Source organism: Colius striatus, chromosome 1 (genome assembly GCF_028858725.1).
Source record: "Colius striatus isolate bColStr4 chromosome 1, bColStr4.1.hap1, whole genome shotgun sequence".
NCBI classification, from domain to species: Eukaryota; Metazoa; Chordata; class Aves; order Coliiformes; family Coliidae; genus Colius; species Colius striatus.
Genome location: NC_084759.1, coordinates 169,994,729 through 170,022,046, shown reverse-complemented (window position 1 = coordinate 170,022,046; position 27,318 = coordinate 169,994,729). Strand labels below are relative to the sequence as shown.

Here is a 27,318-nt window from a genome sequence, read left to right as displayed (position 1 = left end):
CTGTGGCAAATCCAGAAGAGAATCTTCCTTGCAAAACCAATGAAACATTTAATTCACATGTGACTTGTGCACTCATAGATGTGAATTTGTACTTTTAACCTGTGATCAAACGTAGTATCATCCATCGTAATTGTAACCAACACTAAAAACTGAGTCAAGGTTGGTTTGTTTGTTTGATCCTGTCACCTCTAAAATGATTTTTTTCAGATAATACTCTGAACTTTTCCAGAGGGTAAGAGATATAAGAGTTCCTCTAATCAGGTGTCTCCAATAGAGTTCAAAACAAATTCATTTACAGGGCTTCTGGTTTCAAGAATTGTTATCACCAGGAATGACATGAGGTCTGCAGCTGATTGATAAATTTTAACGTATCACAAGCTGGATAAAAATCCCAAGAATAATACCTGTATCCCAGTTCTGGACCCAATGTGAAGCCAGAACAGTTTAGGACATGTATGCTGATCCAGGAGCTGGGAAGTACTCCCAGTCACAGATGAAGAAATCTTGAGTCAAGCTAAACATAACACTGAGTATTTTTATTCCTTGCAGTGATATTTTACACGATTTTAATTCAGTCTGAGAAACAGACTTCTTATTGTCAGCTCATAAGGTAAAAAGCAGCAGCTTTATTTTTGGATGTGCAACATAATGTACAACACAGAACATAGTTCATGATGCAGAACATCATGCACATTGTGCATTATGCTCCAGAAGATGCTCATTGGTTTTGAAATCACCTGGACCTTAAACGTGGATCTGGGTAATAAGGCATATACATGTGAGAACAATCTGAAGCTGTCTTTGCAACCCTAACAGTTCTGAATGCGTAACAAAATCCCCATCTCTTGATTTGACACTAATTTCCATCACTTTGTGATGTTTAAATTGAGCTCTGTAATAGGAGAGTATTTTAGAATGTGGCTAAATGCAGGAGTGTGTGCCTGCCCACGTGTTTTCTAAACATTATACTGTGCCCCTGAGCCCAATGTGTGCATCACTGGTTTCAAGATCATAAAATTGTAGAATCCTTTTAGTTGGAAATCATTGAATTCAACCACTAACCTCACGCTGCCAAGCCCACCACTAAACCATGTCCCTTGGCACCTCATCTATGCATCTTTTAAACAACTCCAGGGATGGTGATTCCACAACCTCCCTGGGCAGCCTTAGCCAGTGTCTAACAACCCTCTTGGTGGAAAGATTCTTCCTCACATCCAATTTAAATCTCCCTGGTACAACTGGAGGCTATTTCCTTGTGTCCTATCACATTACTGGGGAGGAGACCTACTCCCACCTCACTCCTTTTCAGGTAGTTGCAGAGAGTGATCATGCCTCAGCTTCCTCTTCTCCAGGCTAAACATCCCCAGCTCCCTCAGCTGCTCCTCATCAGACATGTTCTCTAAACCCTTCACCAGCTTGGTTGCCCCTCTCTGGACATGCTCCAGCACCTCAATGTCCTTCTTGTAGTGAGGGCCCCAGAACTTAGGCACCGTATTCGAGGTGCGGCCTCACCAGCACCGAGTACAGGGGCAGAATCACTTCTCTGGTCCTGCTGGCCACCCTATTTCTGATACAGGCCAGGATGCCGTTGGCCTTCCTGACCACCCGAGCACACTGACATCCCCAGGCCCTTATCCGCCAGCCCTGGCGGGGCGGGGCGGGGCGGCTCCCCCGGGCCCCCTCCGCCCCCCCGTAGCTGCCGGAAGCTCCCCCCTCCTCGCGCGGAAGTGACGGCTCCTGCCCTGCCCCCTCACTCGTTCTCTCGTTCCCTCCCTCCTCCCTCCCCCCTCCCGGCGGCGGCGGCTCCGGAGCCGGGCGCGGCTGGCGGCGGCCCGAGGCGCGGCCGGGCGGGATCATGGCGGACGGCGTGGACCACATCGACATCTACGCCGATGTGGGCGAGGAATTCAACCAGGTACGCGCGGCCGGCGGGCACCGCGCGGCCCCTCCCTCCCCCCCTCCTTTCCCTTCCTTCGCCCGCCTTCGCCGCCGCGCCGCCTGCAAGGCCTTCAGCGCGGCGGCCGACCCGGCCGCGCCGCCATTGTTCGGCTGGCCCCGCCGCTGGGCTTCCCCGCCAGTGCTGAGTGCGCGAGGCTGCGCGGGGGCGGGCAGCGCCTCGGGCCCGGCCTTGCCCCGTCCCGCGGGGGCTGTCGGGGCCCGACTTGGCGGGAGCTCCGCGCCGCCCGGCCGCGGCCGCTGAGGGAAGGCTGCGGGCGGGAAGGGCGAGGGAGGCCGCGGCGCGCCGGGAGTGAGCGGCTTCTCCTCCTTTGCTTCTCAAATGCCCGCGCAGGAGCGGTGGCAGGTTCGCCTCCCATCCCGGGTCGGAGCGGACCGGAGAGGACGGGACCCTCCCGGATGCGGTGGGAAGAGCAGCTCCTTCCCGGCGGCAGGGGGGAAATACTGCCATTGTTCGCAGATGAATAAAAAAGCCGCCGAGCGGTAGCAGTTACTCGGCCGCTCTTTGCGGGCGAGGTAGAGGTAGTGCAGCTTTATTTTGCAGCACTACAGAAACTACCTTCTTTTTTTTATGGTGGGTTGTTATTTTTTATTTTGTTTTCTTTTTTCATGCATTATTCGCTCCTAGTCGTTAAAAAAGTCACACTACTTTCCTTTAGAAAGGCTGTATTTTGGGGAGCAAGTGGGGGTGAAATAAACAGAACTTCCCTGTATTATAAATGCTCCACTTTTCTAGTTCATTTTTGTACCCCTTATCTTTCCCCAAAAGCCGTGTGCCAACTTTCCTACTGAAATCTGGTGTTCACATCAGTTTTGTATACCATCTGTCCTGTTTGTGCCTCTTGCACTTCTCCAGGTTGCTTTGCCCCAGATCGCATTGTTCCTGCCCTAGAACATAAATAACTGAGAACTGCACTTTCACACCTTTACTGGGCTTTCTGAGTGATGCTTAATTGTATGCCTCCCTGCACTGCAGAGAACTGAGAAATAAGTTATGGAAGTCAGAGTTAATTTGAATAGCAACTTAAAAATATCTCCAAGAAGCATGCTATAAAAGAATGCTGTTCCAGAGAGCAGATGGAAAGGAGTGATTTGTTATTAGTTTACCTACATGTGAAGGTTTCTCCCTTTACAGTTGAAGCCCCATTCTATGAATTTAAATGACAGTGAACCCTAGGAGAAATCCATTTAGCATGAGTTCATCTCATCAGTTACTTTAATAACTAGATTTTGTTTTGATCAGTTTCCTGTCCACTGGAAACATGTCAAGTTTTTCAGAAGTAAATCCAGTAATGTTTGTGTAGATTCGTGTGTGCAGAAGCCCTCAGAGTAGAGGAGTATAGTGCTGTGAGTATTGTGCAGACAGATACTGCTAGAACAGAAATGACAGGGATGCTCTGTTGTGCTCACTTGCTCAGGCTGTGGTTAATATTGTTATTGCCTATAGCCGTGGTGCAAAGGAGGATGAAGAGAGTCTTGTGATAATTTGGTTTAGCTTATTCCAGCAGTCAGGAGACCCTTTTGCCCTTTTCACTGTATTCACTCCAGGTGTTGTCCTGCTGGGGCTGTTTTTCTGCAGTCTGCTTCCTCAGTCTGTTAACCTTGCAAAATACAGTGCAGAAAGGCATGAAGAGTCTAGTGCCTTTTTTCCCTCCACTTGGAATTCGTTTTGGTGGGGTTTTTTTCCCCCAAATTTTTTGCTGGTTGTTCCTTTCAGTTTAATTTTTGTGACTTTCCTGTTGTCTTGGACCTGCACAGCTGAACTCTATTACTTTAAAGTTGAAAGTTTTACTGGGAGAGATTGACACCTCTACACTGTCCCATTTCCTTCTCTTAAGTAAGAAAGATGACTAGTTGTTACTTTCTACAGTACCACCCACTACCTCTAATTCTGACATTGTTGTGATGTCCTCTATAAGCTTCTATTCATGAGTTACTGTTTCTGATTTGAAGTTGGGACAGCTTCACTTGGTAAAATTGGGCATACCTGTGGGTGGTTGAAGATGATGAGAAAATGCTGTAAGGAGAAAGTGATTTGCATTTTTTATTTGTAGTGGAAATGTTATGGAACACTATAGTTGTAAGGAAAAATTGTTTTACGTGTAAAACAGTAAGCAAATGGGTTTTGGTTGTGTTGCACTACGTTAACTTGGCTTACTGATATTTGTTCAATTTTGGCCACAGGAACCCTTTCCACTAGTTTTGCCAGTGACAGGTCCTGGAAAATAGACAGTGTAGCTTTGTCATTCTTCTGGATACAGTATAACTGTGTTTATACCGAAGCTGAGACAAACCTTTTGTTTGCATGTGTAGTAAATGGATCATTCAGGACTTGTGACTGGATGAGTTTCCTTTCAAGGCCCCTAGGTACTCAGCCCTGAGGTGGTTCTGAGATTTTTCTTGGAGAAGGAGGAGAGTGATGTTTTGTTTGATTAGTACTAAATGAACCACAGGTTATGAGGGTGAAGTAAAGACCACAGAACCAAAGGTTTACAAGCTGGGTAAGATTAGCGTCAAATTAGAACTCTCTTGAATTGTATTTAGTATTGGTTGCAATCGGCTGACTAACTTGACTTTTTAGGGAAAATGCATCTTCCCCATTCCATCTGAAGCTCATCAAAACTATGTCAGTGTTGCCTCTCATTCTTTCATTAATTTATTGTTCATTATGATCATATTATTTTTCCATGGGCTTACAGCTTTACTCAATTTGGCTCCCACTAATTGTTTGGGTTTTTCTCCTAAATTGTGCTTTCCTTCCCCTCCCTTTTTTTTTTTTTTTTTGAGAACTTGGTTGAGTCATTTTCCATACAAATACAAATGGCCAAGGCTGACATTCTCTTGATGGCAGGAGGCAATAGTAAGATTTTAGAGGCACTTTAGCAAATGTTAGGGTGCATTTTTGTATGTAAAACCCTGGAGTATCAGTGTATGATACTGAAATAACAAAGAGCCCGTGCATGTGGCCATCTTAGTTCTGACTCAAGGCTGCCTGCAACTTTGGCCACTAAACTGGGTTACTTTCCTGCAGTCATGAAGGTATGACTGTGCATTGTCAAGTTCTCTGATGCTCTGATCAGCTTTGCATTTCCCAAGGTTTTTTCCTACATACATGCACATAATCAAACAGTAAATATCTGATTTTATTATACATATACAAGTATAAAAATCCTTCTGACCAAGAGGATACAAAACAATGTAAAGATCTTGTATTTTAATGCCGTGGAAAATTTGCTTGCTTTGTTTATACTCTGAGTCTACTTGCATAGTTGCATTTTGGATGTGTCTAAACATGCCTGTAGTGTTATGGTTTTTGATATTTAAATGCTAACAAATTAGAAGTGAAAGAGTTTTGACTTTGTATTTTGTAACTGGATAATAAAAGTTATTTACATGGAGTGAGCAGCTAAGAGGCCAATTATCCGGAAACCTCTGTGGCTACAGATTCTTAGGTACATGTTAGTTGCGCTCTTGACTTGTCTGTAACACAGGGAGGAAACTTTTTTGAGTATGTAGTGAGAAAAGTCCTATAAAACAGGTTATTAAAAACAGTCTTTATGTCAGGACAGTTGTCCTCTTATGGGAGGGGATGCACACATTGGGGTATAATATCTTTACTCAGAAGGGCAGAGCTGTCTTGGTGATAAAAAAAGTAAACTGGTCTGCATTTGTTATAAAATACGTGGGCAGTACCTTATTGAATATGTATTTTGCAGTTTTGTTGATCTACTGAAAGGGGCCTGGAGAAGAGATAACCTTTGTATATTTACAAATATCAAACTACAGAGCAAACTTGAGACCCATATCATCTGTTGCCTCTTAGCTTTGTTCTAATGCAAGCAGCAATGCTACCTGCGTTTAATTTATACTTTTGACTACTTGTGAAGCTTTAGTTACTCAATTTGACAAGGGATCAGATTGGTTAAATGTTATTTGTAGGTATGAGAGTATTTGGGCCTGTAAACTAAATGGGAATCTGTGGTTTAACGAATTTGTCCGCCGTGTTACATGTTTCTGCCACAGGCTGTATGCCATTTTAGGAACATCAAAGGCCAACTGTTTTTTTAAGGTTCCTGTCTGTGTTCAGACAACTAATTAAAACCAGAAAGATTTTTGCTTATCTCTTTTAACTTATTATTCAGGACCTACTGGCTTTTTTTTTTTTTCAAGTGAGGAGACTAAGGTGTATTTAGAGTTTCTCACCAGAAGCATTGTGAATCAAATGAAAAAAATAACGGAGAAGCTAGATAATTTGCTTTTTCTTAATTTAATGTTTTGGGGTTTTTTTTCCAGAAACAATAACATTTTTTTCCATGACATTTTATTTACTTAACCATTGTTGCTGTCTTTTTAAAGTGTTTAAATAGGAAATGGAAGAGCTGTATGGGGAAAAAAGCAGGTCTTGGAGATATATGTGCATTTAAAGAAATTTCATTTAAAAAAACCCAAAACCCAAATGAAACAAAAAAACCCCACAAAACAACACTTCCAAGCCAGCATTTGTCAAGGGAGTGACCACTTCTTCTCATCAACATTAGTTTGGCTGTTAAGTCCCCAAAAGAAAGAACATTTTAAATTTGTCCCTTCTGGACAAGACTGTGGTGTTCTGTGAATTTATGGGTTTCATATGTTGCAAAATGAATGTTGCAAAACACTGCAAACAGTAATTAAAATACAAGATACTGAGGAAAAACTGAACAACTAGAATTGTAACAGTCATGTGAATCTTTGAGAATGTATCTTTTCAGTGCCCTTTTTATTCACCCAATTCCACTTAGTATCACAGAATATGGAACTTCAGTCCTGATTTTTCCAGAGCGAATGAGCTAGTGTTTCAGACTGGTCTAGTTAAAACATGGGCTTTGGAAGTGTAGTACTGGTCTGATTTGAAGTTTAGAGGGGGGCAGAATAAATATGCTAATTTTATTTCTTAGTGTGTTAGTCATTCACAGTCTTACAGACAATAATTGAGCAGAAATAACGTCTCTTCATGCTTGATGGTCTTCTCTTAACCAAGGAAGTTGGAAGAGGTCAAAACCAAGTCCTGGTATGGGCAGAGCATTCTTTTCAATGACTGACTAGAAAAGTAACCTTTCCTGTATTCTTTTTTCTTACTCTTCTGCATCCAGGGAAGAAGGATGTGTATCGGTAAGTTTCCATGTGATAGGAAGGAGGAAGGGTTGATGAATCTTGTGCAACAGCCACGAAGACACCTCTTTTCTATCTACGCTCACAGTTGCTGACTCAGATTGTTCTTAATCGTCTAACCACATACCTTGTTGACAGACTGGTAGCTGGGTGAATTCTGTGCTGGCTGCAAAACTAGCACGATAGAAGAAGAGATGATGGTAAACATCATCAGGTTTTCTGTTACGTCTTTATTGATCCAAATTAAGGGTACTTTGAGCTCCTCAAAAATTACATGCAGACTGTGCTGCCCTGATAGTTCTCTTCCTCCTTTGATGATGACCTGAAGGCCTATGTAATAGAAACTTGATCTGTTTCAGGGGAGTTTCTTCCAGGTGGGGAGGTGCAGCAGTGCTGTGAGCTGCTGCTTACTCTGGTATTTTAGCAATGCTGATCTCGGCCTTCTCAGAGACATAGGTTAGTGTACTTCTGAAGACTGGTGGTTGCCTGTTTGGATCTGTTTACTAAGACTAAATTCTGCTTCCCTGAAGTCATCATCTATACACACTGATGACTAGAATTAGTGTGTTTAACAGAGGATTTCCTTTTCAATTGCCTTCTGACATCATCCTTATTCTTGCTACAAGGTGTCATGTTTAGGCCTATCCCAGGAAGTTCTTTGAATGTACTTTCATTAGCTATGATGACAGAAGGAATCAAACTGAGGCATAGAACTGGTCAGATAAGGTGAAAATATGAAACCCTTAATTATGATAAACTTGAGAGACAAATTTTCTGTTGAAGTTTAGAGTGTATTGCAACAGTGCAGTTTACTGAGGATCAAATCTATTTGATTGACAATGCCAAACTTAGCTTTTCTGTTTTGGTGTTGGTTTGTTTTCTTTCTATTTTAGTGATACCTTCACTGTGTGAGTAGCAGTTGATAATGAATGTTTGCATGTTTTCACAACAGCTGAGTATCTGGTGATGGTTTTGGATATATTGGGTTTTCAATCAAAATTTCTATCTTTGCAGCCTTTTTTCTGTGGAATCCAACCTGTTTCTTTGTAAGTTACCCTGTCTAGTACCATGAACTGTTCTACCTGGGATTTTTCTGTGAGTGTTTAGATAGACATTTTCAAGATAGTAGATGCTGAATTATGTCTGATACCAAAACATAGCAAAGCAGTTTCTGTTGTGGATTGGGGTGGAAGAGTCCAGGAACCCTCTGCAGGCTTTTTAAGTCTCAACTTTTGTGTGTGGTAAAACAAGCTGTGAAAGCTGAAGGTTAATATTAAACACTGTTAGGCTCTCCTAAGCTTTGTCAGACCACTGTTGTTCACCGAGAAGTTATTGCCTTCCTGTCAGTGGACATTTAGATGGCGCCTCTCTGTCACACAGATCTGCCTGTTCGATTATAGGTGATTGCTAGGATAGTAAAAAAGGATAGCAGCATCCCATTGGTCCACATCACTTCTGGAATATGATAAGTGACAGTATATAAGATGAAAAATGGCAAGTATCAAAATCTTCCTGTTTTTTTTTTCATAGTTCCTTAATGCAAATATACAACACCCAGCTTCTTACATTGTAAAAAAGTGTTTTGTATGTTTCTGTGCAGGAGTTACCATCATTTACAGCCAGTATGTTCTTATTTTAATTGTCTTCAGTGCTGGCAATACAGCTCTCTATAATAAAAAGTTATATGGCTTGGTAGTAGCATATCAACAGATTGAGGGCTCGGTGCTCAAGCCACTCCATCTGCCTAACACACTGTTTGCATATTGTGCTTCAGACTAAATTTAGTCTGGCCTTTTGGACCAAATATTCCTACCACACATATAATTCAGAGCTGTCTGAAGCACCACTGATTGATACTGACCCTGTTTAGCAGGTTGAATGCAGTTGTTGAGCACATGAAGCAAAGCTTATGGAAACAAACTCTCATTTCCCTTCCCTCTAAAACAAGTCTATTTCACTTGGCGAAAACTGTGCTGTAACATGTACCAATACCAGGGGAAAGTGATTCACTCCACAAGTCTGTGGTGCTTTTCTGAACCAAAATGTTCCAGAGGAAGCCTTGATGCTGTAGAATAGTCTTTCTATAGTCCATGAATAAATAAATATAATAAATACAAACCCTTAGGTTTATTAAATTTAATGAAACAAACCAGATTTTTGTCCCCCTGATTCCTCTGTGAACAAGGAGCTGAAAATCAAGTTAGGAATGCAGTAGAAATTTAAAAGGTTGACTGCTGCTATGTCAATAGGACTCTTGAAGATCAGTCTGTGCACTCAACCAAATGTTTTGATGGAAAAAAGATGTGCTTGAGAATGGACATTTATCTTCTCATTCTGCATATTGCTCATTCGCTTGTGTCTCTAAATCTGGGAGTAGGACTTGTGGGATTTCGGGATTCCTGTTTATATTAGAGGGGTAAAAGTATTGCAAAACTGAGGCCAGAGGCTTCTTTTTTTGTAGATTTTTTTTCCCTATCAGTTTAGAATATGACAAAAGTGATTAGAATTTTATATACAATTTTAGATACGATTTTATATGTGAATTTTATATAGATAGAATTTTGGAGATGAAACAAGGGGTTAATTTTTCAGCAGGGATGTTGTGTAGCTGTTGGATTGGACTTAGTATGTCTGTGGAAGGTGGCAGCTATCCAGCAGCATTGTGTTTCAAGTGAATTTTAAGAGTGTTTAATGTTGAATAGTATTAAGGTGTCTTTTGTGTTTTAGGAAGCTGAGTATGGTGGACACGATCAGATTGATTTATATGATGATGTAATTTCACCATCTGCGAATAATGGAGATGCCCCAGAAGATCGTGATTACATGGATTCTCTCCCGCCATCTGTTGGGGATGATGTAGGTAAAGGAGCTGCACCAAATGTTGTCTATACATATACTGGAAAAAGAATTGCCTTGTACATTGGAAATCTTACCTGGGTAAGTATTTTACTACTGTTAAGATGTAGCCAGGAATTTTTAAAATTATAAACATAGTTATCTGGAAATATTTTTTACTTAAAATTTGTTTTATGTGAAATATTAAGAGTATAGCAAAGCAAGTAGGTTTTTACTGTTTTTCTTCTGTTACTTGAAATTTAGTAAGCTTATCTGGAGCTATCTAATGTCTAAAAAGTCAAAGATGTATTTAGTAAATACAAATCTTAAAGTTTCCTGTTGAGTTTTAAGTGTTATGGATGGGATGTTTGTGATACCACGTTCTTAAGGTTTTTAGAGAACTGAAGGAAAGAGAACAAGCTTAAACTATCAAATACTTTATGCCCACAGATACTTCAAAGCTACTGAACAAACCTACTTTTTAGTAAACTGTTGCTGAAGTTTATAGCTTAAACAGGAAGGTTCTCTGGGATTTTCTTGAAATTACTTTTCACCTTTTTCCAAGGCCTTTTCCACTTCCCTTTTTCCAGGGCAGTGACTCTTGCAACAAAACTCGTATTTGCCTTGAGGCTGATTTCTGCTTCCTAGGAGTAACAGGTTTGGGATAACTCACTGAACTGCAATTGCCCTTAAGATAATTACATTTAGACAATTAGCATTGAAGTGTTTTAAAATCAATTGCAGTTAACAAAAGTCCTAGAGTTGGTCAGTAGCTGAATTCTTCCAAGTTCACTCATTAAAAGTTCTCATTCAAGTTTGGGGTTTTTCCCATCTGATTATTTGTGCTAAACTTGCAAAAGAATGTGTTGTGGATGCTTAGGTGTTTTTTCATGACTTATTACAGTATCGTAATATCAGGAGCTAACATGTAAGTAAAGGAGCAGTTAACAACAGTTTTACCATTCTAAGTTATTTAAATGCAATCAGTGCACATGTATTAGCTGAACTCATTCAAGTCAAATGTCACAATTTCTAAAGCAGGTAGCCCAATGTGCAACAGTTTCTACCTATTGCTCATTATTTTGCTTCACGAATGACGTTAACCACTAAAAAGGGCATTTATTTACTTTAGCATTGCTTTTGTGTGTTTTCTTTGTGTTTAGCTCCCAGGAAAGTAATTTGCTGAATTTTTAAAAGAAACCTTGATTCAAGAGAGATCAGATAAGCAATTCAGAATCTTGAAAACCTTTTCACTTCCCATATGAAATGTAAAGAGGTGATGATGTTACAGAAGTAGGAAGAAAACCATAAGTATTGGTGTATTTTGTGTATCTTCAGATATGTGTAAAATTGTTAAACTTTAATAGTAATTAACAGGAAGTTAGAGCAAATAGGTTTGGTTAAGTGGAAGCAGTTGTTTCTAACCATAGTTTCTGTACTAGTTTCCCATCCTTAAATCTATAAATCCTGCTGGGTTTGTGCAATTATTATGTAGTTCACTGAACTCTCATTAGTCAAAGTTCTCTAGTTAATACACTGTTTAAAAAAGACTTTTGTGTGGATGTAATAGAATCTGTGGGAGAAAAAAAATGCATCCTGTGTGGAAAAAGTAATAGTTACTGAAATAGTTCAGTTGAAACCTTGCACACACAGAAAACAAAAGTTACTCAAGTACTCATTTTTTTGACATACTGTAGCCAATATCCCCTGTGGAAGAGTTGATGCAATATGGGAAAGTGTGTATATTATTAAAAGTAACTTTCTGAGTATTATAAAATATAAATAATTGCTCTCCAAAAGTCAGAAAATATTAACAGCTTGAATAAAGTATTCCCCTTGACAAATTCTCATCAAAAAAGACAAAAACAAAGCGTGGAAAATGTTCTTGCCCTTTTCCTTATACTTTAGATAGGCTTTCATCTTTTTAATATTAAAAATATTTTTCAGTGGACAACAGATGAAGACTTAACTGAAGCAGTTCATTCACTGGGAGTAAATGATATTTTGGAGATAAAATTTTTTGAAAATCGTGCTAATGGCCAGTCTAAAGGGTAAGAACTTGTCATTTGTTTTTTATGTACATGGACTGATGTTTGAGAGGGTGGAAATGGGGAAAGAATTCTGTATTTTCATAACTATTAGTATGTAAACTGATAATCTTTGTTTATTGATATCCATCAATGACTTCATACTGATGTCAAATTTCAGGCATAAATTTTTATGATAGTATTGTGCATGTCGTTATTTTGTGCGCTAAATCTCTTTTACTATCTCTGTTAACATTCCTGGACTTCAGTTACTGTGATGGTGACATTTGTTGTTTCTTCTAGTGTAAATACCGTTCCCTCAACCTCCGTTATTAATACTTTCTTTACATGTTTTTATTTTCCATTAACTGTTGAAAATGAGCATTTGAGCCCAGTTTTCACTGGCAACCTAATCTTCCTTGCATCAGTGTGCCTTTCACCTTAAGAGTAATGAGAACGCTCTGTATGCTTAAAACCAACTTGATCGTATAAATTCATGTGTAGCATATTGGTTACCAAAGAGCTGACTTTGTTATGGTACATTTTCATGCATCTTATATTAGCACTTCAGGTGGTTCTCATATGTCGTAGAATGAGTTACTCTGTCTTCTGAGACTGGACTGAGACCTGTGAGGCAGTTTCTCTATTTAGTTTTCAAGTATTCTTTTGCATACTGTGTGTAACCTTTTTATGAGGAAGCAGGATATTCAGGAAATGGGAAAACTGTAACTTTTTTCTTCTTTCTTTCAGGTTTGCTCTTGTGGGTGTGGGATCAGAAGCATCTTCCAAAAAGTTGATGGATTTATTGCCTAAAAGAGAGTTACATGGACAGAATCCTGTTGTGACTCCATGTAACAAACAATTTCTGAGTCAGTTTGAAATGCAGTCAAGGAAAAGTAAGCCTCTCTCATATACTGTCTGTGAAAAATAGAAGTTAATTCCAAAAGCTTTTCTGACAGCATGCGATCATTTCTACATGGTTTGAATAGGTATAAAGTACTTCAAAGAAGGTGAATGAAGTATCAGCTTTGTTTTAAAGGTGGACCTCTTAAAAAAAAATAGTATACTGGAGATCCATTGTTACAGCAAAGTGAGTGCTCTCTCAAAGTGAGGTTGCAGCTTTGTGATGCTCTCTCCTTACAGTTGGAGAAACTCATTTTCTTGTGTGGTTATATATTTTTTTAAAAACACAGCAGCGTTTAGAAATTTAACATTTGTAGACAAATTGGATTAAATTCTGATGTCTGGAGACATGCTTATAGTAAAGCGAGGAAGAGAGATTCTGTGCTGTGCTTTCCTTCAGCACCTTCTGTCGTGCTTCCCAGTCCTAGTGTGAAAATGCATTCTTTTGTGGCCTTGGGCTGAATTATAGAGGAATGACCAATAGTCTCCCTAGATGCTGTTCCATTAGTAAAGGGTTACTGGAATACTTCCATATTTTAGCAAAGCACTTTTTCCTCCCCAAATAGCTTTGAGTTTGAGTTCCGAAGAGCAAGTTGGTGCTCATAAGGTCATGCTTTAGCACTGTATAAAACTTTAGATTTAAAAGCTTTAACCTATTTTGATTTATTATAGTTACACTTCTGTTTTCCCATTACAGCCACACAATCTGGCCAGATGTCTGGGGAAGGTAAAGCTGGTCCTCCAGGAGGAAGCTCACGAGCAGCATTTCCACCTAGTAATAGAGGACGAGGTCGTTTTCCAGGTGCCATTCCAGGTGGAGACAGATTCCCTGGCCCAGCAGGGCCAGGAGGGCCACCACCACCTTTCCCAGGTAAAATAATTCATATGTGGAGTTCCATTTCATTTGTGTTTCATGTTTTAATGCAGAATACTCGTTTGGAGAATTCTAAAGATCAAGGCAGTTCAGTAATGTGCTATAATCTGTGTTCACAGATGGACTGTGGGATTTAACAGTATTCCTTTGTTGATATTGTAACAGGGAATTCTGTTTCCTAAATTTCATAGTAATGTAATAACATTTTTGGAGACATTCTTTATAATGTGTCAATGTACATATTCTTGAAGTATGAAAAACTTAAGGTAGAGCCTGTTAGCAAGTAGACTTGTATTTAGCGCAGTGTAGTTCGGATTTTCTAGTTTGCTGTATGGAGTGAGAAGGCCTATGTTGCAGAGTGTAAAGTAACTCCATCCCTTATTGCATTACAAGTTTGCACATCATCAGAAATTTAGGTTTGATTCATGCCCACTGATGCTTCAGTTAGTTGGCACTTAAAATACTGATAAATTCAAAGAAGAAGAGTTCATGTTTAGTCAGATATCTGGTATGGGAGAAATGTCTATTAAACCATCAAGCTTGTGTTGCAGTAAAGTTCTCATTTCAGCTTAAGTATTTTTAATAAATGTTATTCAGTGATAGATTGCCTACTAGCAAAGGGACATGGTCAAACTGAAAAACCACTAATGAGGACCTGAAAGTAGGTTTGGATACCGCGTTTAACTTATTGTCTCCAATACAGCCTTTCCCATATTTATTTTTAATATATATCTTGTGCCCCATGTGAAAGACTAGCTGCAGGTGTAAGTAGGATGCAATGTTTTCTGGGTTTTGTAAGCTTTTGGGGGTTTTGGTAACAATAGCAGGTGATGAAGTGATGGGGGGAGGGTGGGCAGGGGCAGGTTGTCAGTTTTCAAGTTAATGTTGTTCTCTTTAGGTATTGATAGTCAAGCAACTGTTACAAATTTTCTAAGCTATCGGACCCAAAGTGGGACCATGCATGTCTTGTGTAAGTTGCAAATTGTTCAGTGAGGGTTGTTTTGGTTGTTTGTGGTTTTTAAGAATTTTTTAAAAGGGCAAGAATTTAAATTATTTTGCTAAGTGTTTTATTTCTTTGTATTTATTAACCCTATTTTTTTTATTTTCTTTTTATTTTAGCTGGACAAACTCCCCCACGTCCACCTTTAGGTCCTCCTGGCCCACCAGGCCCACCAGGTCCTCCACCTCCTGGTCAGGTCCTCCCACCTCCATTAGCTGGACCTCCTAATCGTGGTGACCGTCCACCACCACCAGTTCTGTTTCCAGGACAGCCTTTTGGTCAGCCTCCACTTGGGCCACTTCCTCCAGGCCCTCCACCACCAGTTCCAGGCTATGGGCCACCACCAGGTCCACCACCACCTCAGCAGGGTCCACCTCCACCTCCGGGTCCATTTCCCCCTCGTCCACCCGGCCCTCTTGGGCCTCCCCTGACTCTTGCTCCTCCTCCACATCTCCCTGGGCCACCTCCAGGTGCTCCACCACCTGCACCACATGTGAATCCAGCTTTCTTCCCCCCACCTGCCAATAGTGGCATACCTACTTCAGACAGCCGTGGCCCACCTCCGACAGATCCATATGGTCGACCTCCACCATATGACAGAGGTGACTATGGGCCACCTGGAAGGTGAGTGCTCTTGGTGTAATGTGCTTGGTAGCAGATTTTACTCCTCTGGTAGGAAGCAATTTATTTTCCTTTTTAATACAGTGGATGAAAAAAGTAGGGCTGCAACAGTCTTCTAATTTGCCCCTTTTCACTTCTCTCAGGGAATTATCTCTCAGAAACATGTTTGTAGCAGTAAGAAAAATCCTGAATTGCAGTGCCAGTAATCTCACTTTCCCTTTTCAGCTCTGAACTGTTTGTCTTCACTGTTTGTATTTGACAGTGTCATCATTCCATGTGTTCTACATGCAGACTTATGTATCACTTCTTATGCAGCAGCTTCTGGTTGTGCTTTTCTCTCAACTTGAAATTCTGACTTGTACCTTTGTCATCACACTTTGCAAGCTGTCTTCAGAATGCTCTGGAGTTCTTCTTTTTTGAATGTGTGTGTATGTTGAGTACAGTGCCATACAAGCTCATACCATTTCCATCTTTCAGCAGCTCCGCTTGTCATTTTTTCTTCAGGACTCAATTCAAAGTTAGTCATTGTCTCAAAAGCCAGGCGTGCTTCTGCTCGTTTGGTGCAATCTCGCTGTGTTTGTAGCCATGGCTTTTCCTGTGGTTAATCCTATCTGGGACAGAGTTTCTGAGTCTCTCTGACTTGTCAAGTTTTTCACATCTTGTTTGAAACATCTTTCTCATCTGTGCTTTCAAGCATCTCTGCCTTGTTACTGTTCCTTGATTTTCACCATATTTGTATTCGTCACAGAAAAATTTTTGATAAATTGTAAGAAAGACACTTTTTATGTAGTTGTATTTGGATTTTTCGGTTGTGATTTTACTGCTATCATGAGAAACACTTCTCTTGCTTAAGATGTTTTCTGTAAAGACACTTTGCTTTGATTCTTCTTTAAATAACTCCATGCATCTGTACATACTGTGTTCATACAGAAACTACAGAAATCCAAGCATTTGGCTTAATTGCCTGAAATATAAAATAAGGCGTTGGTTGTTTTTTGATGGACAAAATTGAGGTTGTCTACAGTTTATAGAATGTCTGGGGAGGGAAGGAGTGGGAATAGGACAGTATAACTTATTGTCCAGTATTTTCATTAATAATGTTAAAACTATCATCCGTAACTATTTAAATTGTCATTAATTATATATCATAGGCGTTTCACTGGAAATAACATGTCCATAAGAGAAAAATTACATATTCCATTCTATGGGAGGCACACGAAAAATAATACTCAAAACTCAGGGAGGTATGAATTTTTAGACATTTCCTCTTATGCTAAACTGGCTATAGGATCTTGTTCCACTTCTTTCAATTAAGAGGATAGCATTGCTTATTATTCTGCATTTTCTTTCTACCAGAAGAACTAACACTGTTCTAGACATATCAAGCAGTGGGCCAGTTGAACAGTCTCAACGTTTGTCTCTAACACATTTCTCCAAATTTTCTATATGATACAGAGACTGGATAATAGGACACTGCAAAACTTTTGGGAAAATTTTTGTGTAGGTTAACTTCTGTTACTTTGGAAACCCTGTATAGGTAGCTAATAATTAAAGCTTAAAAGTTTAATGAGTATGAGGTTTCTGCTTTATTGCTTCCTCCTTACTGTGACTGGTTTGGAGGTCAAATTGGAGCACCTTGAACTTGACCAGAAATTTTAAAAAAAAAAATCCAAAATCAAAACCCAACACAAAATTAGCTGTGAAATGTTGAAGTATCATTCAGAAAACTGAGTGTTTAAAGATGACAGACTATTCGATTTTCATAAGTTATAGCATTCTGGTCTTAGTTAAGATCTGGGAAACAGGATCATATAGTTGTAATTCCAGTATTGTTATAAAAATGATCTCTAATTTTGCTCAAAGTCGCATTGCCTATGTACATGTATTTCCATATCTATTCAATTGAGATAATATCTGCTTACATACCTTAAAGGATTTAATGAGAATGATAAATATTTGGAAAGCACAATATTAAGTGCTGATGAATCTTCAAAATAGATGGGATCAACAAAAAATAAGTCTGTTTATACAGCAATGTCTTAATTGTTTCTTACATTTTTCTTTTTTTAATGTTTTTGTTTGTTTTTTAGCTTTCAGGATTTTATATTGTAACATGGTCCTTAACAAAAACCAAAACCAAACCCAGATCCTGCTTTCTTTTCTGTTTGTCACTGTGCTTAAAGTTGCAAACTTGGATTGTTAAAACTGCAATGATATCTTCTGAAGTTTTTCTTAACCTTTTAAATACTAGTTTTATTGCTTACAGAGAAATGGATGCTGCAAGGACACCTCTAAGTGAAGCAGAATTTGAAGAAATAATGAATAGAAATAGGGCTATCTCAAGCAGTGCCATTTCAAGAGCTGTATCAGATGCCAGTGCTGGTTAGTAAAACTCAAATGTGTTTGTTATTCTACCCAACTGAAAAGAGTTTATAGTTTTTCTATTGTGAAATGGCAGCCCCGAAGCCACATATTTTTAAGTGACATCATTTAGGCACAGCCTATGGCTGATTTTGTACTGTGCTTCAATTTGTTTCTAAATGCCTTCTGAGTACTGATCTGAATAGTGTTTTAATGTTTTATTCTGCGGCAATTGATCTGGATGACTCATGAAGAGAAAATATTCAAAATGGTAATACTATTACAGCTGAAAATCTTTGTTTTTATTTGCTGAATTTTCTGATCACAGCCTTATCTTATTTCCAGGGGACTATGGAAGTGCTATAGAGACCTTGGTAACTGCAATTTCCTTAATTAAACAGTCCAAGGTATCTGCAGATGATCGCTGTAAAGTCCTTATTAGCTCTCTTCAGGACTGCCTTCATGGAATTGAGTCTAAGTCTTATGGTTCTGGATCCAGGTAAAACTTTCCTCTTCCATCTGTCCTTACTCACAAATGGGAAGGTGTAGCGCAGGACTAGTTCATAGGATAGAAATGAAGTCGTGTAAGAAGCTTAGTGAGTTGTTGAGTCGCACAAGAAATGTGTGACAGAACCAAATAGGAATTTCCCAAACTTAGCTGTCTTTTAGTTAACCTCCTTTTCAGAATTGATCTGACTATCTTAAATATAACTCTTTAGTTCTATTTAGTATCCTTTCCTATATGGGACTCTTGTAATATGTAGAATTATCCTTTTATCAATTAATATGTCCGGTGCGTGATTTTTATTAGAATCTGCTACTGAGGCTATTTGAAACCAGTTTTCATGTTGCTTATAAATAATTTTCTCCACGTTTGTCACAATAGAAGTACACCTGAGTTGGGGGAAAAAAAAAGATGGGCAGAATTTGTATCTAGTACAAATAAGTTTTGACAGAAATACTAATCTCTTACAGCATTAGGATAAACTGAGCCTCTAGTTCCTTTAGATACTGTAGCAGTAGTGTATTTGCATGGAATATTAAAACTATAAAGACAGCTGGTGTTAGCACATAATTTCGGTACGCAGATTAGCAGCCATATTGTAGCAATCATTTGATTCCCCCAGCTGATTTCAACCATCTCATCCCCCTTTCTGAGCATGTGCTTTCTGACTTTGCCTTGATACGTTAGAAAGTGGATGAGCCTTATTTGTAGCTGAACTCTTAGCTACTAACCGTCTTTCACGTTACGTACCAAAAAATCTGCATCGCAGTGAAAAGCGCATGAAATGTCTTATTATACCTCTTGTATATAAATGTCTCATATTGTCTTTTTGATCAAAGTCGTGCTCGTAACCAGAATACGGAATTGACATGCAGGTGGCTTGTATTCAGAGGAAAAATGTAATGAAGTAATTTCTTTTAGAAGACGTGAGCGATCCAGAGAGAGGGACCACAGTAGGTCACGAGAAAAAAGCAGACGCCACAAATCGCGTAGTAGAGATCGTCACGATGACTACTATCGGGAAAGAAGCCGTGAAAGAGAGAGACACCGTGATCGTGACAGAGATCGCGACAGAGAACGAGACAGAGAGAGGGAGTATCGTCATCGTTAAAGAAGGTGAGCTTTTGTTTCATGTCCTTGAATTTTACTGTTACTGACTTACTGAAAGTAACCACTCTAGGTTTGGGGTTATTTTCACCATTAATATCTGCATTTAAATGGCCGTACGCTGTGTACTGAATCACTTTCTCCTTGCAGCATCTGACGTGAACATGAGGTAAGTAACGACAGGTAACTGGTCTTGAAGGGAGGGAGGGTGGGTTTGTGTGATTATCTTCTGCTGTTTGCGTGCTGCGCTATTAATTTGACGTGGACTTAATGTTTGCAGTTTTTATGAAATGTGATGAAACCCATGCTTGAAAAAGCAGTAAGACAGATTGATAAGTCTGCTCTCTTTGTAATCTTAGAAGATTATAATAAAATTATGTTTGTATTTTGTATTTTTAAATCTGTTTGTGTAAGGACCGCAGCATTTAGTCCTTTGTGTGTTACCTGTGGATTATTTCAATTTAGGGTACTTAACAGTTGCTGTCCTGTCGCACAAGTACGATACTGGGTTTTCTGGGTGGCTTCTGTATTTGGACTGGTTTTTTTTCCCCAGTGAGTTTTATTCAAATTCAGAAACCTGTCAGTATCTCTGCCTTCTAGCTAAATTCAGGTGGTGTCTTCAACAAGGTTTATGATCAGTTGTTCCCTGTCACATTTTTTTCCCTGTCCCTGTTTTGTTTGGTTTTTTTTTTCTTTTCCCTGACTTTCTTTGATAGTGATTTTCTGAAGACTAGTAAATAAATGTATGACAAAAGGATTGTTTCTTTTATGATTGTTCAAAAACTAATGTGTTCTTGTATTTCATATATCTGCAGTCTTGCATGCATGAAATGTCTAGGTAGCTACAGAGTAGCATGCTAAACAATGCATTTTCACTGTACTGCTGAGAGCTTTAGAATACATAAAAGTATTCATCACATTATGTAACATACCATTTTGAGGACTGAGAATTCGGACGGCCCATGATTCCTTATAGTTGACAGTTGAAAAACCCTACCTGTTAGTTTCTCTGCAGTGGATCTTGTCCTTTTTTAGAAGAATTTCCTACTACATATACATTAAAATTGAAGCTTGCAAAAAATTGAAGCTCACCTATCCGCCTGACTTCCATTTCTCACATTTACCCTCAGCTTTAGTTTCTAGATTTGTATGTGGTGTTTGTCATAGAAGTTTGTTTACAGAAGTTAAATAGAGAAAAATGTTAGGAATCCTATAACATGTACTATGCTTTTATGTTAGTTAAATGTCAGTTTTTTCAGTCAAACTTCTATGTCACTGACTCCTTTTAAAGAGAACAAATTCTGGTCCTAAGTGCTCTAGTCTATTGAGTATTACGTGGGATGTTGTCTTGGGTTCATGTACTAACGGGACACACAAAGCAGTAATGGACCTAGATAAGGGGAGTCAAAGGCTTACATAGGAAGGTGAAGCATGGCAGCAGAAATAAAATTGTCAGTATATATCTGTTAATGCCACTCTATGCTGTAAAAAATAGATTGATAAAAGGATTTCTGGAGTTGCATAAAAGTAGCAGCTGTGGTTCGTAATTGTAAAATATCAGAAAACAAAAATACAGGTTTGACAGAAGCAGATTTCTTTGTTGAGCTGAGTTTTTACCTTTAATGATAAATATTTGTGATGTTTCCAAGTAGTTGTTGTTATAGGAGATAACCATTGAGGTGAGTGATGACTGCATTTCTAGAGTGGCTTCCTCTGAGTAGGGATAAGCCATACTAAAAATTGTTAATAATCTGGAATTTGTGAGATTTTTTCTTTTTGCCCTTGACATAATTAATGGGGCTTTAATTTTTATGTCTTTAGTGTTGTGCATGTAGCTAAGAAGTTTCTGTGCCAAGTACAGATTACCCACCCTGTCACCCCAAGAAAACATTATCAAGTAGCATTAGGCTGCATTTTATAATTTCCAAAGCACAATTTAAAAATGAGGCTGTGGTTTCAGTCTCAGTTCAGATGGGATTTATGTATGCAACATCCTTCAACTTTACTGTGTGCTCAGACTTTTCTTTCAGAGGGATTGTGTTTAGGTAAAGATTCACTTGTGCAAAGAAGAAAATAGGTTCTAAGAACCTGATTGAAAGGGCAAATTTAGTATTCTGCATGTACATGAAAGCATTTGGTATTTTTTTAAAGCTAAGTTGTAAACATTTTGTCTGTTTGCTATATTTAATGAAGAAGTAGTTTATTGTAGTTCTTGTTTATATATTTATACATGCACATAAGAAACACAGATCTCTCCTGGATTGTATGTTTCATTTTCACTAAGATGTTTGTTGCCATACATTTTTTTTTGTTTTGTTCTTTACATTGATTAATATTCATGAATGGATTTAACAGTCTCAGTCACCTAATAAATCTCATCAATTCTGAAAAGAGGTACTCCCCATATTACTGTGTTTACCAGATAACATGAAGTTGCCTCTGTGCCTGCACCCTATGAATGGCACCTATACTTCTCCTTATTGTGTACCTATAGTTATAACTGTGATACTGTACTGGCTTTTTTTTTATAGTGTTACACATCTAGTTTAGAAGGATTTTAAAGATCCATTGTGAACTTTTTTGTATACAGTGAAATTCAGTTTGTACTGTATTACATTTATACAGATGGGTTAAATGGGAGTAACTTACTAAATGTGTTTATAATAATAAAACTCTTATTAAAAAGATTAGATGTACCATAGCAGGTGTTTACACTTCTGTTTGTACACTTCATGACTTAAAATTAAATTATTTCAAGACTGTGATGCCTTTACTTGAGTGAGGCTTCATGTACTTTGATAATGAATTCTACAGAATTACTATAAACTGAATGTTTCCTTGAAACATCTTGTCTTGGCTGATAGAAGGCCTATAGATGTAAAAGATAACGATGGAGTTAAGACAGATGCCTAACTTTTATTAGTCAAGAAAAAAGAGTCCAAAAGAATAATGTTTAGAAGGATTAACAGTAAAATTAATGTGTACAAACAGAATAGTAATGTAACTTCATCAACATGAGTCCTGACTCTTTTTAGACAGTTCCTTTTTTTTTTATTAGTTTAACTGATACTCAATGATGTATTTCTAGCTAATACGTTGTCCCAATCTTAATCTGTCTGAATTTTTATAACTGCTGAATGTGAAATTTTTCATTTTATGTTTTTGTTATTGGGTTGATTGATTATTTCATTTTTAAACTGGATTTGGACTAAATTGCAAAGACAAAATCACATTGTAACAGCTGATTATGTATGTAGACTTTGTATTCCATATTTTGTGGTTTTCCTCTGATTTTTCTGCTCTCAAACCACTGTAAGCAAAATAATTTAAAGTCTGAGGCTCATTTGCTTCTTAAATTACTCTCAGGTCTCTCTGAAATAGTTTCAACTTTGGAGTGATCTAAGAACTAACATGACTGGAATTTTTTTGTTGTCAGTAGGAGGGGAGATGGTACTGATATTATAAGTAATAAGTAATATTCAATATTTTTGCTTGTGTGAGTAGGCACTTTACTGTAACTGTGTGTTAGCAACCACTTAAACATCAAGGGAAGTATGAAATTAGCCTCTTAAAAAACCTTGTAAATTAATAACAAAACACTTATTTTTGTAAATTATTTTAATAATAAGCTTCTAGTTGATATCAGAATTTTAAGTGAATCATACAAGACCTGGGTATAGATGTACCTGTCTAATATTACTTCAGTTCTTCTCAGTAAGAGGCTGTTACGAACGTTATTTACCTCATCTCTCCTTTTGTAAAATGTGTATTTTTGAGGAAGCTCATATATGGGGATGACACCATTCTACTGCATCTAGGTTTCATCAAAGAAAAATAGTGCTTTGGGCATCTCATTTAGTATTTGAAATCCACCATAGACTGACAGAGGCAAGCAGTGCCACTCTTTTATGTGCTGCTTGAAGTCTGTTCTATGGCTGCTCTGGTGATTCACAGAAATGTATAGTTTGTTGCATAATGGTCAGTGATTTCTCTCATTTTCATGAGGGTTACAATTCAAAAAACAAACTTCTTTGCTTTCAAATGTGTAACCTCATAACTTTTATTCGGGTTTTTTTTCTGTTAACATATTGCTGTAATTTTCTTGTCATATGAAGTGTCTTTAGAGACGTTTATATTTTTCTTTTCCCCATGTCCCGTGCTTTTTTTCTTTCATTTGGGAAACTGGGAATCCTGACAAATAAGTGCTGTGTGCAAGTTGCCCAGGAAACTGTAAAGCTTTATAGCATTTGAAACATAAAGAAGTTACCTGCAAGTGAAAATGTTGGTTGCTGTGGTGTTCTCCAAAGAATGAAAAAAATTTTTTTTTTTCCTTTTTGCTCATTGTGGTTTGAGAACTAAGTTTTCTTTTTAACAACAAAAAAAAAAGACAAAGATAACTTCATTTTTATGTTTTCCTGTGGCAGCCTGATCTACCTTTTTGTGTCTTCCTCATATATTAATGTGAAAGATACTTGCCAATAATTTACGTATTCTTAAGTTGTAAACTAAAGATTGAGTTTTCTGAAACACCTGTCTCAGTTCATCAGTTATTTTTGGTGAATAGACAAGCTTGGATAGTAGGAGTAAAACATACATAATGAATGAAACTAGTTTGGGAACATTATTTTCTTCCCATGTAAAACTATTTATAAAGTCAGGAAATTGTTCTAGTGTTGATCTTAAATTTTAACCTGAGATTGAACAAAGATATCAGGTAAGTACACTAATAATGGGGGTGGGGAAAGGAAACAAATGTAAGAACGTGCTAGCAGTGGTAAAATAGTCTTGTTTGTATATGTATGATGAACAGAATCACATATCTGTCTCAGCTTACATACAGAAGGACAAATCAAGCTTGAAATTTCTTGTTTCCCATTGTGTTAGTGCTAAAGCATCACAGTATTTGGAGTTGTGTGGTGTTCTGGAATTGTAGTTAAAGTTAAAAAAAAAATAGGCTTTCAAGCTGATACTTTCTGTGGGATTTTTGCTCTGTGTATTTTTTTCTTTTATGTATAGAATAAAATAAAGGAGAATTACATGAAGTAAGAGGTATTAGGATATAATGACAAATGTGTATCGTGCCTTTTACTGAAATGTGAACATGTTGGGAGATTGAATTTCAATCTCTGAAAATATCAGAAATTACAGTACTATAACAACTTGATGGTGTATGCACATACAGCTTTAAACTACTGTAGAGTTCTCACAGTTCTGAAAGCTGTTTAAAGCTATTACGCTTCTTTGGATAAGTGGAATTAAAAAGATAAAAATAATAGAGTTGCCTATTGCAAGATGCTTTATATGCATACAAGAAATCGATTGGGTTTTATTGTAAGAGTCTGTCTTTGTGAAGGAAAAATGCTCAAGTTGCATCTTGCATAAATACAAAAATGTTTGGTCACTTAAGTTCTGAGATTTCATTTGTGAAATGTTCTGACATAAACTCCTAACTTTTAATCCACAAAATAACTATTGAATAGATAAGTCTGAAATTTGGGTTTTACTAGTAGAAATGGCAAGAAACTTGACTGCTGTGTGGTGTTAAATTGTACAAACAAAGCACACGCTTGGGACAGATAGCTTATATGAGCTTGAGACAGATGGCAAACAGCATTGCCAAGAAGTACTGAGTAGAGATTCAGTTTTTATTTTTTTTAATGTTGTTTCTTACTTCAATATTCCACTTGCTTGTGGAATACTGGAAAGGGCTGAGCTTGAAAGTATAATCCATACTCATTTGTTTATCTGTCCTGGAACCACAAAGGTTTCCAGTTTTGCCAAGAGTGGCAAATAGTGTCAGAATACTTGGAACCAGAATGTACACCACTTGGGGATTTTAGTTGGTTGTGTTTTTAAAATGAAGGTTCAGTGTGGCGTTGGCCATCTTAAGAGCACTCTAATGAAAAGTATTAATCCTAATCCTAAATTTATCATGCGTCCTTTAAAGTTCCTCTAGTTCCATAAGTACCCATACAAATCTATAAAATTATTGCCAAGAGCTGAAGCTTTCTTATGCTAGCATTATCATATATAGTGCTTTGGATCTGTTAACTGTTGCCATAGAAGTGATAAAGATCCATAATTCTTGCCGCAGCAATTGTATGATGAGAGCAGCAAATTCTGACGTGCAGTCTCACAGCTGTCATATACTAATGTTCCCCACTAAAAAACGGAGTTGCTCCCATCTATGTTAGTACTACTTGGCTTGCAACTCTGAACACATCTTCTTGTGGAAGCTGCACCTTGTCACTTTGCTACTAATAAATTTTTGAAGTAGACAACATCTATGAAAATTTTGGCTTGGGGAAGGAACTTCCTTAAATGTAGTTATTGGTTGATACATTCATGACTTGAGAACAAAGCCTGCAAATAAGAACAGAAATTCCAGTTACTGCTTTGGCTTTGGATTAATGTGTATACATCCTATAGTGCATGGAGACTATTTGGTTATGTACTTTGTAAAAGTTTCTATCAATGATTTAGAAGAAAGCAAATGGAAAAGTGTCAATTGTTCATGCAAAATTTCGGTACTTGATTTTCCCTTCTTCTTTGAAATCGTTTTACTAGTGAAGGACTACTTGACAGCTGTGTACTGGTGCACATTCATGAAATTGCTCCTCTAAATGTCTTGGTTTTCAAATGAACAATTTAATGTGTTGGGTTTTTGAACAATTTGATTTGAACTATTTTGAAATTAATGAATGTTGAAATTGTGAATTAATAATAAAATGAAGATAGCTAATTGTTTTGTAATGGGATTCAACTGAAATCCTGTGTATGGCATTATACCATGCCAAGTATTTTGTGAACTCTTAACGGTAATTAACTCTGAATGGTATGGTTCCTTAATTTGCCAAAACACAGGAGAGCAGGAAGTAGGGCCTGGCTTGGTTTTTTTTTGTTTTTTTGCTAGGTCAAGTAGGGGAGGAAACATACAAATCTCTATTGTATTACTTCAAAAGTGGGTTTGTGTGATTAAACTGCAAGCATGTGTTTCTAGCTGTGAAGACCATCCTGCTTGCCACTAGTCTGAATTTTTTTACAAACTGGTATCAGTTTCTGTGCACTTTTAAATGTCACTAAGCTGTGAGACATCCACTTCACTAATCAATCAGTGCATTACTTAAATGTCAAACCTCTTAAAACTTCTGTAAGTGGGCAGGTAAACATGTAAAAACCCAGTTGTGGCAAAATTACCTTATGTGCTTGTTCATTTACTCTTGCAGAATGCGTACTTTAGGAAGTGTTCTCTACAAATATTTCCATCAGTCACAGGAACAGTAGCTATTTATTCCTTTATCATTTGACACTTCAGTTGTGAAATTTATATCTTTTTCAAATTTGTTGTACAACAACGTTAATTATCTTTTTTAACTACTGTATTAGAAAAGCCTTTCGTGCACAAAGAAGTAGCTGCTGCTTCTGGGTATCTTGTGTTAGTTTACATTATGATGAAGTAGATGCACGACTTGTGTATGTATAGATAAGCCAACAATTTTCTGTGTATTATGGGGACTAGCAAAATCTACATCACAAATTTTGACACATTACAGCTGAAGGAAGAGGAACAGCGTGCAAGACAAGATACATTCTTCAAGGAAAGATGCTTGTCCAGCAGTTTGCTTCATGTGATTGAACTGAGCCTGTAAGGATTCATGGATAAAATGAACAGGAATAGATCTGAATAAAGCAAATCTGCATACATGGTAACCAGTAGCTCTTTTACTTTTTTATGTTGCTTAACTGTTTTATTTGAGGGAAACCTGTGTGATTTAAACCTTATAGCTTTTGCAACTTTATTACTGGTTATATACATTTGGCAATTATAATGTGCAAGCAATTGGAAAAAGTCGAGTAAATGCTTGTTTTTATAGTAGTTTGTTCATGTTAAACTGTTCATATGATAATGTCTGTACACAGCACCACTGATTACAGTAGATGTAGTGTTGTAATAAACTGTTTAATGGGGCTGATGTGTAAA

At 37.9% G+C, this 27,318-nt stretch overlaps 1 protein-coding gene across 8 annotated transcripts; it reads left to right on the top strand.

Moving 5' to 3' along the window:
• The first annotated feature begins 1,780 nt into the window (after positions 1–1,780).
• Positions 1,781–27,318, top strand: CPSF6 (cleavage and polyadenylation specific factor 6). Of its 8 annotated transcripts, none has more exons than XM_062016441.1 (12): positions 1,781–1,915; positions 9,832–10,041; positions 11,887–11,990; positions 12,717–12,862; positions 13,567–13,740; positions 14,642–14,713; positions 14,863–15,367; positions 16,516–16,608; positions 17,631–17,746; positions 18,071–18,224; positions 19,155–19,346; positions 26,891–27,318. In XM_062016441.1, the coding sequence occupies exons 1-11, from the start codon at positions 1,856–1,858 to the stop codon at positions 19,339–19,341; spliced, it is 1,821 nt and encodes a 606-aa protein (XP_061872425.1). In that variant the 5' UTR covers positions 1,781–1,855; the 3' UTR covers positions 19,342–19,346; positions 26,891–27,318. The 8 variants fall into 8 exon arrangements, with proteins under 8 accessions (XP_061872425.1, XP_061872411.1, XP_061872418.1 ...); XM_062016427.1 differs by having other exon boundaries at positions 19,152–19,346; XM_062016434.1 differs by lacking the exon at positions 26,891–27,318 and adding an exon at positions 19,488–19,518 and having other exon boundaries at positions 19,152–19,346.